The sequence below is a fragment of the Podarcis raffonei genome, chromosome 6, assembly GCF_027172205.1.
Source record: "Podarcis raffonei isolate rPodRaf1 chromosome 6, rPodRaf1.pri, whole genome shotgun sequence".
In the NCBI taxonomy this organism is placed as follows: domain Eukaryota; kingdom Metazoa; phylum Chordata; class Lepidosauria; order Squamata; family Lacertidae; genus Podarcis; species Podarcis raffonei.
The window spans coordinates 39,479,796-39,497,033 of NC_070607.1; the positions used below are offsets into that span (position 1 = coordinate 39,479,796).

General features: G+C 41.7%; 1 protein-coding gene across 6 annotated transcripts in view; it reads right to left on the reverse strand.

Moving 5' to 3' along the window:
* PATJ (PATJ crumbs cell polarity complex component) overlaps positions 1-17,238 on the reverse strand; it is a 157,843-nt gene that overhangs the window by 68,238 nt on the left and 72,367 nt on the right. For 5 of the 6 annotated variants that reach the window (XM_053392227.1, XM_053392226.1, XM_053392224.1 and 2 more), the window contains one exon: positions 15,830-15,944. In XM_053392227.1, the coding sequence (XP_053248202.1) occupies positions 15,830-15,944 (115 nt within the window). The remainder of the gene's footprint in view (positions 1-15,829; positions 15,945-17,238) is intronic. The other variant, XM_053392225.1, reaches the window with a different exon arrangement.

Consider the following 17,238-nt stretch of genomic DNA (forward strand, 5'->3'; position numbering starts at 1 on the left):
TTTATCCACCTTCAACGTGTGGCTTGCATGCACAATTACAGGACCAATCTTGCGTATCAAATGATTCATACCTTTCTTAGTTTCACTTCTTCGAAATGAGCACAGGGCTAATCACAGGGCTGTGAAGCTAGGGCATCTAATTCTCTGATTATAGCTTACAAGTCCCTAAATGGAGCATATTAAAAAGATGCAATTTAACAAATTGGGGTTTAGAATTTCCTTAGCACTGAAACAATGAGAAACAGAACTGTTCATCTTTCCTAATATCTCCCAGAACCTTATCTTAGGATAACACAAAATTTGAATTAAAAAATCTTGACAACTAACAAAAGAAGTAACTAACCCAAGAAAAGGCAATTTATGTTGCTCTCCTCCCTGTGACTTGAACATACAAGTAGCATACAAGAAGTTAAAACAGAAAATATAATGAAAACACTTGTCCTGCCACAAAGGCTCATGAGTTGTTCCCAAATATAAAATCAGCAAATGCTTGGAAGCTACTAAAAAACAACATATATCCAGGATACTTTTGCCTAGTAGCCAGTGGTGAAGCTGCATGCTCTGGCACCGGGGTCGGAGAGCAGACGGGCATGGTGTGCGTCCTGGGGGCACAGCACCTGGCGGGGGCATGGCGCCTGACACGGTGGGAGGGTGTGTGGCGTATGTCCGGGGTGGCGGCTGTGATGGTACCCCCCTCCCCAATGGTGCCGGAGGGTGCACCCCCCCATTCCTCCGCCAGTGCTAGTATCTTGATGAAACGTTCTTGAGATAGACAAGAAGTTGACAAGAGTTTGATTCTCACTTCTCTAAGCTTTGCAGGATTGCAGTGTAACAGGGCACTGTGACCCAATGTATTTCCCTTAGCATGAAAGCTAGAAGCTGCAGGGCAGGGAGGTGGGAAAGGTCACAGAATCACAGAATTGTAGAATTGGAAGGGACCACAAGGATCACAGCTAGTGACTTGGGGTCAGTAAACTTTTTCAGCAGGGGGCCTGGTAAACTGTCCCTCAGACCTTGTGGGGGACTGAACTATATTTTTTGGGGGGAAATGAACGAATTCCTATGCCCCACAAATAACCCAGAGATGCATTTTAAATAAAAGGACACATTCTACTCATGTAAAAACATGCTGATTCCAGGACTGTCCGCGGACCGGATTCAGAATTGGGCCAGATCCGGCCCCTGGGCCTTAGTTGCCTACCCATGATGCTAGTCCAACTCCCTGCAATGCAGGAATCTTTTGCCCAACGTGGGCTCAAATCCACGACCCTGAAATTAAGACATTATACTTTCTTTGCTGTTCTCATCAGGGACACAAACCAGAGAGTGTTTGTTGGCTCTGTATTTCACGAAAGGCCTGTCTGCTTAATGGGGTTGTGAACACCATCTCGTCTGCTTCCTAACAGTCCTGCCTTTCTTGCCTCTTTGATGCCACCTGGTCAAATGCCAGTGGGCCTTTGCTGCTCTTGCAAACAGGTCAGCTGCCTGGCACCAGACTTCTATGTCATCTGAGGACAAAATTCAGAACCCAGGAATAATGCATCCTCTGGATGCCATTGCAAGCTTTGAAAGACCTAAGCCAGGCAGGCTTGAAGGCAGTCACCATTTGTGCCTTGGAAGGTGACAGAAAATACAAGAAGCAGCATGCTCATCATCACGACTACCCGCTTCCCCCACATGTTTCCTTTCCTAAGGAGGACTGCTATCTCATACATATTTAGCTGTTCAGCTGGCTGCTTGTGAGCATCAACACAACTGCCACAATGCAAGAATGTTCTGGGTGCTGTGTTTTAAGAATGACAAAATGAACTGGTCAATGAAGATGATCAGCAGTATGGAAAGCAAATCCTATGAGGCAGGGTTGAAGGAGCTGTGTATGTTTAGCCTGGAGCAAAGAAGACTGAAGGGTGGGATCACAATCATGACAGCATTCTTCAATTATCCCAGGGAGTGTCACACAGTTGTAGCCAACTAAGTTCCATTCAAGAGCAGACTCACTGAAATGCATAGACCTAAGTTAGTCCTGCCTAATAACTTCAATGGTCTAGTCCAAGTAGAAATAACCATGGGTGAAACCCACATTCTCTACTGTCCTAGAGGGCAGGATTAGATCTAATGAGCTTAAGTTAAGTTATTTAGGCCTTTACCCACTCAGTTAACCACAACATCTGGGTGGTACGGGCAACCTTCTTGGCTATAGGAGCAGTTCAACAATCTAACTATTACCTTTCTGAAGACTAGACAACCAATTCTTGGGGATGATCTGTCTAGATTTCCTGCATGAAGAAGGAGTTGCACCTACCCTTTGATCCCATCTCCTCTGGGCATTTAGTTATTCATGCAGAGTAACAACTGCTGAGTGTAGAGAGCTTCCACACCATCAAAAAACCCTGCAGTGCTACATACTTAAAAATAAGGGAATTGGGAAGAAGAAGAAGAGTTTGGATTTGATATCCTGCTTTATCACTACCCTAAGGAGTCTCAAAGCAGCTAACAATCTCCTTTCCCTTCCTCCCCCACAACAGACACCCTGTGAGGTGAGTGGGGCTGAGAGACTTCAGAGAAGTGTGACTAGTCCAAGGTCACCCAGCAGCTGCATGTGGAGGAGTGGGGAATCGAACCCAGTTCACCACATTACGAGTCTACCACTCTTAACCACTGCACCACACTGTACACATTGGGAAAAGAGCTGCCTACATGTTTCTTATCCACTTCCTCACTGCTAATAAAGGAACAGATGCTTTAGGTACATTAGGAAAGAAACAGAGCAGGCTGATTGTTGATCACCATCCTGACAGCACTGATTAAATATGAGAATGATGAAGACATCCCCCCCCCCTTCCTGATAAAATCCTGCATTAATGATATAAGCAGCTGGATAAGCAGTTCCAAGGGCAGAATTGAGCTGAGAAGAGGAGTATTTTGAACAAAAAGACACACATACACGGTTGCCCCAAAAGTTCAAATACATTCTTAAGAGATAGAAATGCAAAATCCTCCCAAATTAAATGGTGAGAGCCCATATATGATTCCTACAATTCATCATCACTTTGTAAAGACAGAGGCATTAAGCTATTTAATTCACCAATGAGTAGTTTTAAAGAGAAAACGAGATTCTGAATTGCACAGAAATCTTCAACACGTACGATTACATATTCAGAGCACAAGGACCATCCAAAACAATTGCATACTGAATTAAATTGATGTTGTGAGCTGTCTTGGGGGACTAAGGAGATGCCAAGAGATGAAAATAAAACGAAGGGTTCTCTGTAAGTCAACAGTTTGTATTATCTTTAAATTACTAATTGACATTACAGACTATTTTATCCTATGCAGTTTAGATTTTTGATCAACCAAAAAGGGTCCAATTTTACCAATGTTATGTCTATATTTCTGTGAAATCAGAAAGGGTTTGGTCATTGCTTTGTGTCATAGCAATTGCCCCTGGGGAAATATCTATGAACACTTCAGGAGTAAACATTTCTGACCATGTAAAAAAACAACAATAGGGCAGACATACCCATCTGCCAAGCAGTATAACTTCTAATGACCCATGTCTGTCATCCTTGAGAAATCTCAGTGCATTCTGGCATAATCACTCAATAAGCCCTATGTAGGTCAAGGTGTCCTCAATGCCAAGGTACCACAATATTATTGTTACCAGAATTACTTTTTAATGAATGAAACTTCATCACAAATAACTAGACACATCCCTTACTATTGCATAGGACTACATGTTCCGCAAAGTCCCATTTGTTGAGAATTGAGAACTTAAGCAAATGAAATCCAGTGCATTGCAGTGCTCCTCATGCTACAGAACTCTTTGTTTTGCCCAGAGAGCACCAAGCAGTCAGTATCCTCTCTATACAAATAGTCTGAGACGGTCCAAGACAGGATACAAAGCCATGGTCCAAAGCCATGGTAATACTACACAATAGTATAGATTTTGTCATAATTTTTCTCTTTCTCCACAGAGCATCAGCAAGCATGTTCGGCAACAACGGTGATGCATTTACAGTGGTACCTTGGTTTAATCCGTTCCGGAAGTCTGTTCTTAAACCAAGGCGTGCTTTCCCATAGCAGCAGGGGACTTAATTTACAAATGGAACACACTCAACAGGAAGCGAAACATGTTCTGCTTCCAAGGCAAAGTTCACAAACCAAAACACCTGCTTCCTTTTTTCAGCGTTCTTAATCCAAGTTCATAAACTAAGCTGTTCTTAAACCAAGGTACCACTGTATTAGTATTTTAAACTATTTCAGGCTACCTTTAAGGGCAGTTTATAGCAAAGAATGCAAGACACACAAAAATCCTACAAAATTAATTCAAACACACACACACACACACACACACACACACAAACACACACACACATATATATAATCTAGCCCCAAAATGCAACTAAGAGTCTAGCAGTCTAATGAAATGGAACTCAAGAAATACAAATGCATCTTTAGAGGCTTCCTAATGGCCTGTAATAACCAGGCCTGGCAGACCCTAGATGGGAGTGCATTCCACAGGTAGGAGGCCACTGCAGAAGATGCTCTTCCCTTGTGCCCAGCAATCTGTTTCAAAGGCAGTCATGTGAGAAAGCCCCTTTTTGTGAATCTTAAAAGGGCAGGGTGGTTATAATATGGATAAAGATGATGCTTCCATTAGCTCAGACTCAAACTGTTGAAGGCTTTAAAAGGTTAAAACCAGCATTTTAAATTGAAGAATGAACGCCTTACCCCCAACCCCAGTTCTGGGTGGCTTCATCCCACACCATCTCAAATTCAAAGTCCAATATAGAGTGCATTACACTAGGCCACACTGGACATTACAGACGGAAGCAAAGTCAGATTACTCCAGATAGGTCTGAAGCTGGTGTTCCAGACTAAACTAGAAAAAGCTATTCCTGGACACTACCTGAGCTTCCCCAGTTAGCACTGAGTCCAGGAGGATTTCCCTAGAGTGTACAATTTAGTTCATTTAGGAGGAGTGAAACACTAGTTAAAACCACTTGTAAACCTCCAGTCAACTTAAGATAGTTTCCCTACCCACTGCTCTAACTGGATTAAGTCTCATCCTATAACCCTCGTCCATCCTATAACCACCTCCAGAAACTGGTTCAATAATTCACAGCTTCCCCAAGGTCACCCAGTGAGCTATCTGACTAAGTATCATGGTCCCCCTGGTGGTAGCCCAACACTTTAAACACCACATCTCTCTCATGTAGAAGGGACAGTCCAACTGGAACATGCCCTGACGGGCATGATGGTAGAAGACAATAACACAGAGGCATAAACCCTCACCAACCATAGTTGGAAGCTAGGCTGAAGAAAAGCAAGCAATTTGCCACTTGTTTCTCTTCAACATGGAGTCTACACAGGAGGAAATGGAGCTCAGGGTATAATGTCCTCAGTTACATGTTCTTTGAACCTAGTGGTGCCCCACAAAGAAATCAAAGAAAGGCCCTTCTTTGTGGTGAAGACTTTTAGCCAGATGTTTCGAGGAGAGGAGATGATACGGCCATTTGTTGGATGTGTGCTTCACCAGCTGCATTAGTGTTGTACACTGCACTACTGCTTATAAAATGACCGTTCTAAAAAAGTTTTGTTTGGTATTCTCCTCTAACCGGCCCAGGGATCTGTTTCATTAAGGGCAGGTTTATACACTGAAGTAAATAAATATAGCTATTAGAAAAGCTATTGGCCAAAATAGTAAACAACAGGTTATGAGGCAGCATGCATCTATGTGCTTGTGATGTGGGATGAACCGCAAGGAGTGTTTTCATGTCATGCTTGTGGGCTTCTCAGAAGCATCTGGCTGGTTTTTCTAAAAAAAAAAACAAGTTGCAAGATTAGCTACGACTTTGCTCTGATCCAGCAGCACTCTCACAATCTAGTATCAGATTGTCTTTCTGCACTGAAATCACTCTTTAATTCTGCTGTAATGCAGGTAACCCATCACGTTGAAAAACATAAATATGACACTTCCCAAAAAACTGAGCTGTACAAATTTGCAACATGACCTTTGTTATTGTATAGGTTACATCCAGTAACTGATCCCCTCTGCAGCGCCATCATTACTTCTAATTGTTTTCAGAAAAGATGCTCCTCAAAATACTTGATGAACGGCTTTTGACTAAAAGCGCAAAAAAAACCTGTGGAACCAAGTTTAATGGCAGAACATGCCATGTGTTTAATGCAATTTTGCTTTTCATTTGCTCAGGGTAGCCTACACATACCTGCAAACAGCTGAAGCACCAAACGAGATACAAATCCCTCAATAATATTGAAAGGAAAGCTATTAACAGCTCAGCAGCACTTTTTCATTTTATGCATTCCCAAATGAATGCGAAAGCAAAAGCATCAATACTTCATGCTGCTGCTGTTTAAGGTGAAAAAAACCCCTCCCTTTTAATAGCCAAGGCCACAGTGTATCATTTCATGCTTCACCACTGAAATTTTGGATTCCTTCAAGGAGGAGGAATTTTAAAAATGTGAAGAAAGGGGACAGATGAGCAAGCAGAAAAAAGTTTTCCCAAGGCAAATCCAAGGTATGGCTTTAAGGCACACAAATCCACACAAAATGCTGCTGGGAGTTTTGCTTAACAGGTTTTGTTTAATTAGTAAAATGTTCAGCTGTATCAGTCCAAAATGCAAACTGTGCTAATAAAATTAAGATGAATGGCATAAAAAGCGGAAAACATGCCAGATTCCAGGCAGCATGGAAAGTTTCTCCTCAGCCCTCATGAAGGGCAACCAGCAGTGGAGGCAAGTTCCCAATGGGACTTAGTAAGGGGAAGCCAGGGAGGCCAACGGTAGGTGGAGCGAAAGTCAATAATAAGCAGAGCTAGAGCAATAACAGGTAGAGCTAAGAAAATCTAGTTTCCCCTCCTGCAGAGTCTACAGTGGTAACGACTGAGATTAAGGAAGTTGACAGTCAGTGCTGCCAGCCTAGAGTGGACAAACATCAGGCAGGTTAGGGCAGAATAAGTTGGTGGAGCAGTACCCCACTGGCCCTAATAAACCAGCACCCACAATAAATATAAGGGAAATACCTGCCTCCCTATTATCCAATTGCCACTTCTCAAGGTAGGAGCCAACCTTAATCAGGCCATGTATCCAGCCTATCTGAATTCTTGTGAGATTTCAACCTACGTAATTCTTGTTTTAATGCGATTCTGGGTGATGTTGTGTTCTAAAGATCCATGGGCTCCTTGTCCTTCCTCTACAGGGGCAAAGGGACCATCTATTGTACAAATCCTCATCTAGCTATTTTAAGGAAGCTTTGATCTAAACCAATTAAAGCTCAGGCGGCAATATTCTTTATTAATTCGGATTTCATGTTTGTCGCATCCCTTCGGCTCTGGGAGGGCAACATCCTTTAGTCTAATGCATATCAGAACAATTTTGACTTGAAATGTTTTAAAATAAGTTTTCTTTTATTTAAACCACCAAAAGCCATGCAGCTGAGAATTAGAATTCATTATTAACTTATTTGCATATTGAAAATTCTACTTCTGATCACCGTCTTGACTCAAGTGACAACATGCAGGCAGAAATAACATAGCTTATTAAATTATGTGAACATAATACGATGGGAGCACTGATCAGTTTCGGCATAAAAGTTTTTCAGCTGTCAGATAAAAGCCATTTCAGTCGCTAATTATAAATGGAAGAGTTGAAATCATTGTGGTACATCACTGGGGAAAAAAGCAATGTTTTGAGGCACACTTGAAAGATCTCCCTCTAATATTAGCATAACGCTCCCCTCAACATATGTCATCTTTCCAGAACTATACATAAGAAGATGTTGGACAGCATAACAGTATATTCTGTGTGTTCTAAACAACAGCACTAGAGCAGATTTGTGAAGGGGAAAACGGTCAAACATAAAATAAAACATACACAATCAAAAACTACACCACCTTATTCATTGCATCAGGTCTAAAAATTAAAACTAAATGCCAGCACTGTTGTAGTAGAATCCATTGTTTGATTAAACTAAGCCCACAAACCCAGTAACAGACACTATAAGGGTCAGGTGCATTCACTTCCAAACCTTTTCACTTCCAAGAAAACGTAAAGCATACATTTTATTTGTCATCCCTTATTGCACAGCTGAATAGGTGGAACACGTCTTAATGGCTTATTAAGGAGGAATCTTAAGAAAGTTTTAGCTTTGGGCAGATTATAATTTTTGTTTCATCTGCAGTTGTGATCAACAAATCGAACAAGAAGTGCATTGTATCTAATGTTCTAAAGAACTCCCTGTTCCCCTGACCAAAAAATAAAAAATAAAAATACAGTGCCAAAAAGTTCGCAAGAGGAGGAAAGGCTAAAAGAGTAATTGCCTCAGAAATGTAGACCTGCTACTTAGCTTTAAAAATAAGTTCTTAGAAAGGGGGTTATGGGGGGGGGCCATGGGGACTGGCAAGGCAGAAGGCAGGGAGACCCACAGTAGATGCAGCCACAGCTAGAGGCAGATAAAGCTCGGACTAGTTGTAAGCCGAGAGGCTGGCAGGTGGGGGGTGGCTGAGGATGGTGGAGCAGTTGTCCACTGGCCCCAGTGGATCAGCCTCCACTGAAGGGAGGTGCATATGAACACCTCTACAGGAACAAACCCCAAAAAAGTACTTAGCACACAAGATTGCATGGTCCTACTGTAATGCTTTTTGGATTCTAGCTCATTCTGCTTAAATGCTATTTTCTTTCTTCCCCCAATGTATATCTGCAATGCCATACACATTGAACTGAGTGGATTTGGTTCTGAATAGACATGCATAGGACAGCCCTGTAAGGACGTCTAGCCCTGAATATGAAACTATTTCGATCAGTTTGACTGCAGACAGTAACCTGTATTTCGAGCATAGAACAATCACTAATGGTTTGCCTAGGTCAGAACAATAAACTCCTAAGTAAAGTGAAATGTTTGAACTACCAAAACATCACAGTACTTGTACTATTTCTCCCTTGAAATGAATTTTGAGGTGTGTGTACACTGTCTATTGGAAATTGACTGCACAGAGCTTATTCTGGGAAACTTGCTTACACCTCTCATACTTACAGTCCACAAACAGATTACTGTAATAATTGCAGGAGTTCCAGTACCATATGCATGGCTGCAGAACCACCACAGGCTTTGAAGTCTCCATGATCAGATTCTTATTGCAGGCATCCTGGGGACCAAGAGGAACTTTCTTTTTTGCAGATGCTCCCAGCTGCATGCCACCATGCTCAACCAACATTACAGGCACCTGCCATACAGACATTCTCTCCCACTGCAATGCTATAGGAATTATTAGCACTGCTTAAAGCAGGGTTGGGGGACTGGTGGTTTATCAGATGTTCTTGGACTACTACCTCTCTGACCGTTGGCCAAGAAAAAAGAGAGAGTAAGCAATGCAACAGCCACCCATCTACTCACTACTGGTGATACAAGATACGGAATTGTTAAAGAAACCTGGGTTCCCGGGTGCATTCTTTGTGCTCACAGCTGGAGCCTTGACTGCCTGTGCAGCCTTTCCTATCAGCTGGCCTCTATGCTTCTCTCCTAGCCAATCGGAAGAGAGCTGGAAGAGAGAGAGGCACCCAGGTTGCAGGGGTGGCTGATACACATTGGGACTGGTGGGACAGAAGACAGAGAGCCCAAATAGCAGGTGGAGCCAAAGCTAATGGCAGGCAGAGCCAACTAATTCTTAGTTTTGTCCCCATCTTCTGCCTCCTGCTCCCTGCTGAGTTCTACAAGGGGCAACACTGAGATTAAGCAAGAGAAGGATGCTGAAAGGCAGTGCCACCTTCTGGACTTAGCTTAAGGAAGAAGAGAGGCAGGTGGAGGCTGGCTGAGAGAAGGCTGAGGTTGCTGGGACATTTGCCCTAAGGGACCAGCCTCCTCTGCCCAAGTGGACCATGGAGGGAACTTCACTCCTCCAGACGATCTGGTAAAGAGGAAATGGGGCAGCTGTTGTTTCCCCAGGCACCCATCCCTACTTCTTCTAAAACATAGTGTAACTGAGTAAACTGAGTAAAGTAGTCCAGAATTTCTCTGGACCCAGGATTAGCAACCCTGATCACAGGGTTTTTGCTTCATCACAGGGGTTGTGCTGGGGGTTTTTTTGGTCATCTTTATTTGTTAACAATAACAAATATTTTATTTGTCAACAGGTGTGATCCTTAAATGTATGGAATTTGCAGGTGATGCCTCCTTAAGGTTGTGGATATGGATCACCCCATCACACCATTGGGTACAGTGTTATGTTCCAGTTGCGTTGGGCACGGGTGAGGGACCCCGTTGCTGGAATCACATGAGTTTTTCACAGCTGTGGTGATTTCCCAACACGACTCAACAACCTGGGCTGAGCAACCGTTCTGTGGGGCTGTCAGAAATGGGATGCTGAGCTTATGCTATGCCATTTGCCTCTGTGAAGCTGTATCCCATAAAAGATGAGGCCATTGTTGTCCCCATCTTGTGGTGTCTAGTATAGGGTCTTCACTAACCCCATCTATAAACCTGCCTCTGAACAACAACAGCAGCAGCAGCTTCAGAGGAAATATAAAAGCATGAACAGAGAGATAATGTTCAAATTTCTGCAATTACAGACAATATTCTGCAACGGGTTTTGCAGAACATAGTAAGGTGCTGGCAGATATTAAGTTTCCCTGCCTTGAACAGATTATATACTGTTCACATTTCCAAAAATTCCAGATTCAAAAACAGACATGCAGCAAAAATTTTGTAATATAATTTTCATAGCTGTGCTGGTTGGATAGATAAGATGTTTCTTACTCCCTCTGCAGTGCCATAGTGTTATTTGTAACAGGTACTGCTAAAAAGATGCTGTTTGGGGCCATGCATTCAGCTTACGTTTCAAAGCAGCCTCTGGAATGCATTAGTGGGATATTATAATTTATCCCTGATCAGGCAAATGCCCACACAACCCCCCTCTCCTCACCACCTGTTATGTCATCTCTCTAATTGCAAGTCACTGCAGTGATGCTAAGTGTTCCTCAGTGATAGAGTGCTGCTTCCCTAAGAGATTCCTCCTTTGTAGCTACCCAAAGCTACCTCTTTGTATACAGAATAAAGAGCTTCAAGTTCCACATATGCAGTGTTTGACAAAGGAATGGTTGAAGCAAAAAGAGAGGTGCCAAAAATGCCAAACTATTACTGTCATGTCTTTTATAGAGTAACATATTTAGACCCGAGACTTTTGTGTATGTGTGTATTTTAAACACACACACACTCGTGGGAGTTCATAGAAAATGTTTGAAACCTACTCACTATATATGTGGCTAGGGAGAGTATATCACATCTCCCAACAAGTAAGAAATAACGTTATAGTATAGCTACACTTTTTGGAAATAGCCTGTTTGTTTGTTTGTTTACTTGCATGCTGTTGCCCTTACACAATGAAAATGCTGAATGCTGGTTATTTCAACAGCAGCTTTTAAAATTGTATTCTAAACAAAGGCAAAATACATAAGGACCACCATCTGCACTCACATTTTAAAACTGCAGTTTGGTTACAAATAAGTAAGTTTGATCATTATAAGCAACTGTGAAAGATTTATGATGCTCTCAATTTTGACTCAAATGGATTTCATCAATGGTATCAAACTTAAAACTTAGCCAAATGCATTTTTTTAAAACAACAACAACACCAGAATTCATCTAGCCATCAATCCTTGCTACATGCAAGTAACTCAAAAGAAAAGATAAAATGCTGTTATTCTCATTTACTAATTCCCACTCATTATTAAATACTGAAAACGAGCTGCTGAAAATAAGTACAATATAGATAGATACTTTGCTACGTACCTGGGAAACCCCCTTGTACCATTGCTGTATCGCTATGCACTTGAAGGTATCTGCATTCCTGACAAACATTCAGATGCTGAGAGCAGCTCAAATCCTCATCACACACATAGACAGAAAGAGACTCGGAGCTCGTCTTTCTTCTGACGACCTTGGGCCTGACAGAGAGATTTCCCTCGCCTTAAGGGCAAGCTGTCAGTCCTCTTTCTATTGTGAGATGTGATCAATTATACTTAATTTCAGGCTTGCCCACAAGCCAAATAGTTACGCCTGTCAGCAAAACTGCCGGCATAACTATGCAGCAGGGGAAAGAAAATCCCTGGCTTCCCACATCTGACCCACTGACGCTCTACTGCTGCTAGTGCTGCTGCTGCTGCTGCTGCTGCTGTGTTGTTGCACTGCTGGAAATCACTAATATTCGAATGGCATCCCTGTCCCGAAACACAAGTCAATTTATACACAATGCTGCCCCTTTCCTCCTCAGCTAGCTACACAGCTGATGTGATTCTAAATGACCCGCTCTTAATTACAGCAAAATGGTTTATGACACCCAGTCACATGCATTTAGAAATGCATGTTTCTGGTTCCAATCATCAATGAATGCCTGTCAGCCTAGCAGAGTTTCGTAAGTATTACCTTTCGGTTTTCGCATTAAATGGGAGATGCAGCAGAGGATCATGTCTGCAACCCAGAAACAAAACTATCTGCTCTCTTGACATTGATCCAGTCCAAATTCTTATCATTGCCCTTCAGATTATAAGGCATTTAACTCCTTGTCAGTAAAATGCAGGAAAAGTGAGACATTTAAATCATTTTAAAAATATTGCTTTTTCATAGCAGCTAAATTTAATCACAAGCCTGCATAACAGTCATTCAACACTGAGATTTCCTATATATTATTTGCTCTAAATGCAGGGGGAGAATCTGAAGAACGTTTTCTAGGATTCCCTGCCCCTCCTATCCCAAAAGACATGGGCATGTGTACATTCATTGACATACCATCTGCTCAGTGTATTAACAGGAAAGGATTCAAAATGTTGTTATTGGTTACAACTCTCCAAATAGTTTTAGGGGACGACATTTTAAGGGTTCCAACACTGCCTCAGCAGCTGTAAAAATCTGTGCACTGGTACTTTAGTCATGTAACACTACAGAGACCGTGGCAGTGCGTGCTTGATGAAATCTTACATGATTGGACAGGAATATATTCTTGTATTCCACCGCCCTTTAAGGAAGGTATGATGGGAAAGGTCATTGAAAGAAAGAATAGGAACAAAGCCAACAAAAAATTACTTAGAAAAATCCATCACATGAAGATAAATGCACAGCATCAAAATTAAAACCCAAGCTCCTTGCTTACAACCCTGCTTTTGTGTCACTATTGAGAGAATGAAACATTTTGTAGTACGTTAAGAAAATCCAATAACTGAACAAAAATTAAATATCGAAAGTCTGTATTTTTCAGAGAGGTTTCTAAAGTTATTTTGCCTTGTCCACATCAGGTTCAGCAATGTTTGCTGGTGACTGCAGTGACATCTATTGGAGAGGTAGTGTTTGACTACAGACTCCTGTTCACTTTAGGATAGCTATATATACTGCTATTTTTTCCATCGATCAAATTATTTTCCCCTTCCCCTTTTGAGTCCTACGTGTCCAAAGAAAGGAAGAATTGGAGATATACTCTTCAATAACATTACCACACAGTCAATGCAAGTCAAGTGTCTGTGAACTAATACATGGTCAAATTCATATAAACATATAGCAAAATATACATACTATTGTATTGTGTCATGTACAGAAGAACATGGTTTTATAGATTTCTTCTAAAAAACAAAACATATCTAAGAATGGGCTTATTATTAGGCCACCTGAGGTGGTTTAAAAACATGCAGATGGGAATTCATCCAAAACTGTGTCAAGATTTGAATCTGCTGTGGGTTCAGAGCCTAGCATAGGGATTCAACCTGTGCACCACTAGCAAAATGAAAACTAGCTTGACCGGAAAAGAAGCCTCATAACAAGCTGAAGTCACATGGTACTCCTTGACCCTCTAAAGCAGGCATGGCCAAACTTGGCCCTCCAGATGTTTTGGGACTACAATTCCCATCATCCCTGACCACTGGTCCTGTTAGCTAGGGATGATGGGAGTTGTAGTCCCAAAACATCTGGAGGGCCAAGTTTGGCCATGCCTGCTCTAAAAGAAGGACCATGTGAACCTCCTCCAACTCCAATCAAAACCAGCAGCATGACCAAAGGTCAGAGATGATGGGAACTGCAGTCTGATAAGAAAAACTCATCTAGACCAGTATCCTGTTCTCACACCTCTGGGAAATCTGCGAACAGGACCTGTGTGCAACAGCACTCTCCATTTGTGATACTCAGTGACAGGTATTCAAAGGCATACTCCAACACTGGAGGCAGAACAAAGCCTTCATGGCTAGTAAACCATTGATAGCCTTGTCTGCCAGGAATTTGCCTAATTCTCTTTTGAAGTCATTGGAGTTGGTGATCATCGTTTGCTTCCTCAGAAAGTTAGAAAGGGATCTACCATGCATCTTCTGCTGTGAAGACTGAAGCAAATAAGTCAGTCAATGTCAAACTCCTTTTCCTCCTTTAGCATACTTCTGACATCCTTGTCAGTCAACAGATCAACTGCCTCCCCACGTGGGCTCGTTGGCAATATATGCAATAAATTTGTTACAAGTTTCTTTATATTTTTAGCAATGTGATTTTTGATTATTATTATAGGTGGCAAACATTTTGCATGCGTCCAGTTGATGCACAACCATGGACGTGTGGGTCGTTTTGGACCCAGAAGAGGGCAGAACGTGATGCAGAACATGGCAGGATTATATGTGCTCCACCGACACACACAGGAGCTAGGAACAGAATCTCCGTGCAAAATAGTCGGCACCTGTATTTTCCATATTTGGGGCAGGATGTGGAATCAGTCAATATGATGTCCCAATAGGCAAAGTTTGAGCCCAAACTTTTCATTTTAGAAATTTACTGACAAACTCACAAAAAAGCAAGCACAAAACAACAGCAGGAGCATTCAATATATTTTGAACTTAAGCTAGGCAAGGGGCTTGTTGGGAGCAGGGCCACACACATTTCCTGCAAATACTCCACAGCAGGCACTATAACTCTGCAACGGCTTGACTTTAACCCTAAAGGTGCGCTCCTCCATTGTCTCCTGAGGTAGAAGGATGCTGACAACAACTCTGAAACTGCAGGTGGCTCAGATCAACCTGCCCTGCCCTACACAGCAGCTGCCGGAGCTTTTGAGTGAATGCAGGGAAATGGCCAATACAGAGTTTGCTACAACACATACCTAAGCCATCCACCATCACTCCTTCCAATCCTACAATTGTCTTCCCACCCCCAAATGCAAAATGATTAAGTAAAAACAGACATTCGTTATAGCAAGAGACTCACACTATGTCCACTGTTGCTTGCTTGCTTTCCCACACAAAACAAATAAATAAAAAGTAGGAAGCACTCCCTGTTTTTCTTTGGTACCAGAGCAAGCTAAAATCTGCAAGATCTGACATTCAGTGAAACAATCCTCAGCACTGGCTACATAAATAAGAGAAACTAAAGCCTCGTTTGATATTAATCTATGGATACCATCTACCTCAGAGGACCCATTTTCATGAGCTTAGTGAAAAATACATATTTTTTCACATTCAAATTAAGAGTATCATAGGAACACAGGAAGCTGCCTTATACAGAGTCAGACCACTGGTCCATCTAGCTCAGCACTGTCAACACTGACTGGCAGCAGCTCTCCGAGGTTTTAGAAAGGAGCCTCTCCCAACCTTACCAGGGATTGAACCTGAGACTTTCTGCATGTAAAGTAGATGCTCCACCACAGAGCTATGGCCACTCCCTTTGGCAACATTTAACTGCAGTTCTACAATGTGCTTACCATACAACAATGCTATATTAGAAGGCACCATTCTATATAGAGCAACCCTATTCAGAAATTCAGTCGCTCTAGTAAAACTAAGTAAGACAACTCACCATCTGTGTAAGTGTCATCTTCTTCCTCCTCCTCCTCTTCCTCTGTCTCTTCAGAGCGGGACTTTTCTTTGTAAGGAGGTGGCAATTTCATGGGCGGTGGAGTTTCACTTTTCTTCTGAAAGAGAAGGGAAGCTCAGTACATTATGGAGAAAACCTACAGAGTTGCTTCCTTCTTCAGCTCAAGAAATCACTTATGGAAGCATATCTTGGATTTAAAAGTTTCAGAAGCTTCAGGTTCAGTGAATTTTTTGACTGATTCAAAAACAACACACACCCCACACACTATGTTTCTAAATCCGAACCAAAAAGCAGAAAATGCAGAACATGGATTTCTTAGTGGGTTCTGAACAAACACCACTACCCCACCCCGCTAAAGGACTTATCAATATACATACCAAAACCATGATAGCAGCAAGGTTTACCTTACTTAGCTGACAACATCAATTAAAAACACCCCCCCTTTTTTTGACAATAACCTTAATCCTTTTAATCTGTTTTTGATGTGCTGTTTTGATAATGCTCTACAGGCATTATAGCTTACAATATTTTACTTGGAGCTCATCTCCATTTCAGATATGCTATACATTACAAAACTTTCAATAAAATTCCATTACCTCACATAAATAAAGGCACTTTCGATAATGATGCATATAGTGGTGCATATCAGTCCCAAAGAAAGGAGCTCAGGAGTACTGCAGCAAACGCATCCAAGCATCTGTTTCCTTGGCTCCAAGTAACTGAATCATTCTTTAGCTGCACAGTTTTACTGAATTATGCTCAATTGCATCTCATGCAATCACAATGCTAATAGCTTGGTGCACTTTAGTAAACAAATGGTAAGTACCAGATGTCATGAGAGCAACGCAAATGGCCGGAAAATCCTTTTTCTACAGGAGAAAATGATTACCAAAGGTCCACATGCCATTTTTTTTTAAAGATCCCCACCCCCACCTCCTGCCAACGCCTGTAATAAAAGCAACCTCTTGAAGGATGTCACAATCTTGTATGAACCATCAGCATTTATACTAATATACATATGATTCTAAATCAGCTTGTGGTTTTTTCTTGTGTGTATATATATAAAACAAATTTCATTCAGCTAAAAATAAAAGCAGGTACAGTACTAAACAAAAACCAAAGTAATGTTAAAAAAGGCTTCATAGCAACAAAATTACAAGCAAAACTGCACTCTCTCTAAAATGAAAACCATTCAATCACATGAGCAATATAAAGAATTTCAGGCGTTAGAAGAAAATAAGACTGCTTGGGTAGAGTGCAAGGATATCTGCTACCGAAACCCAACAGAACTTTAAGGATAAATGGTATCTCATGTACTTAAAACTAAAATTCATTTGGGAGTCTCAAGTTATAATGAGTTACAATGGCAGGTTCCATTTTTTTCTACCTTA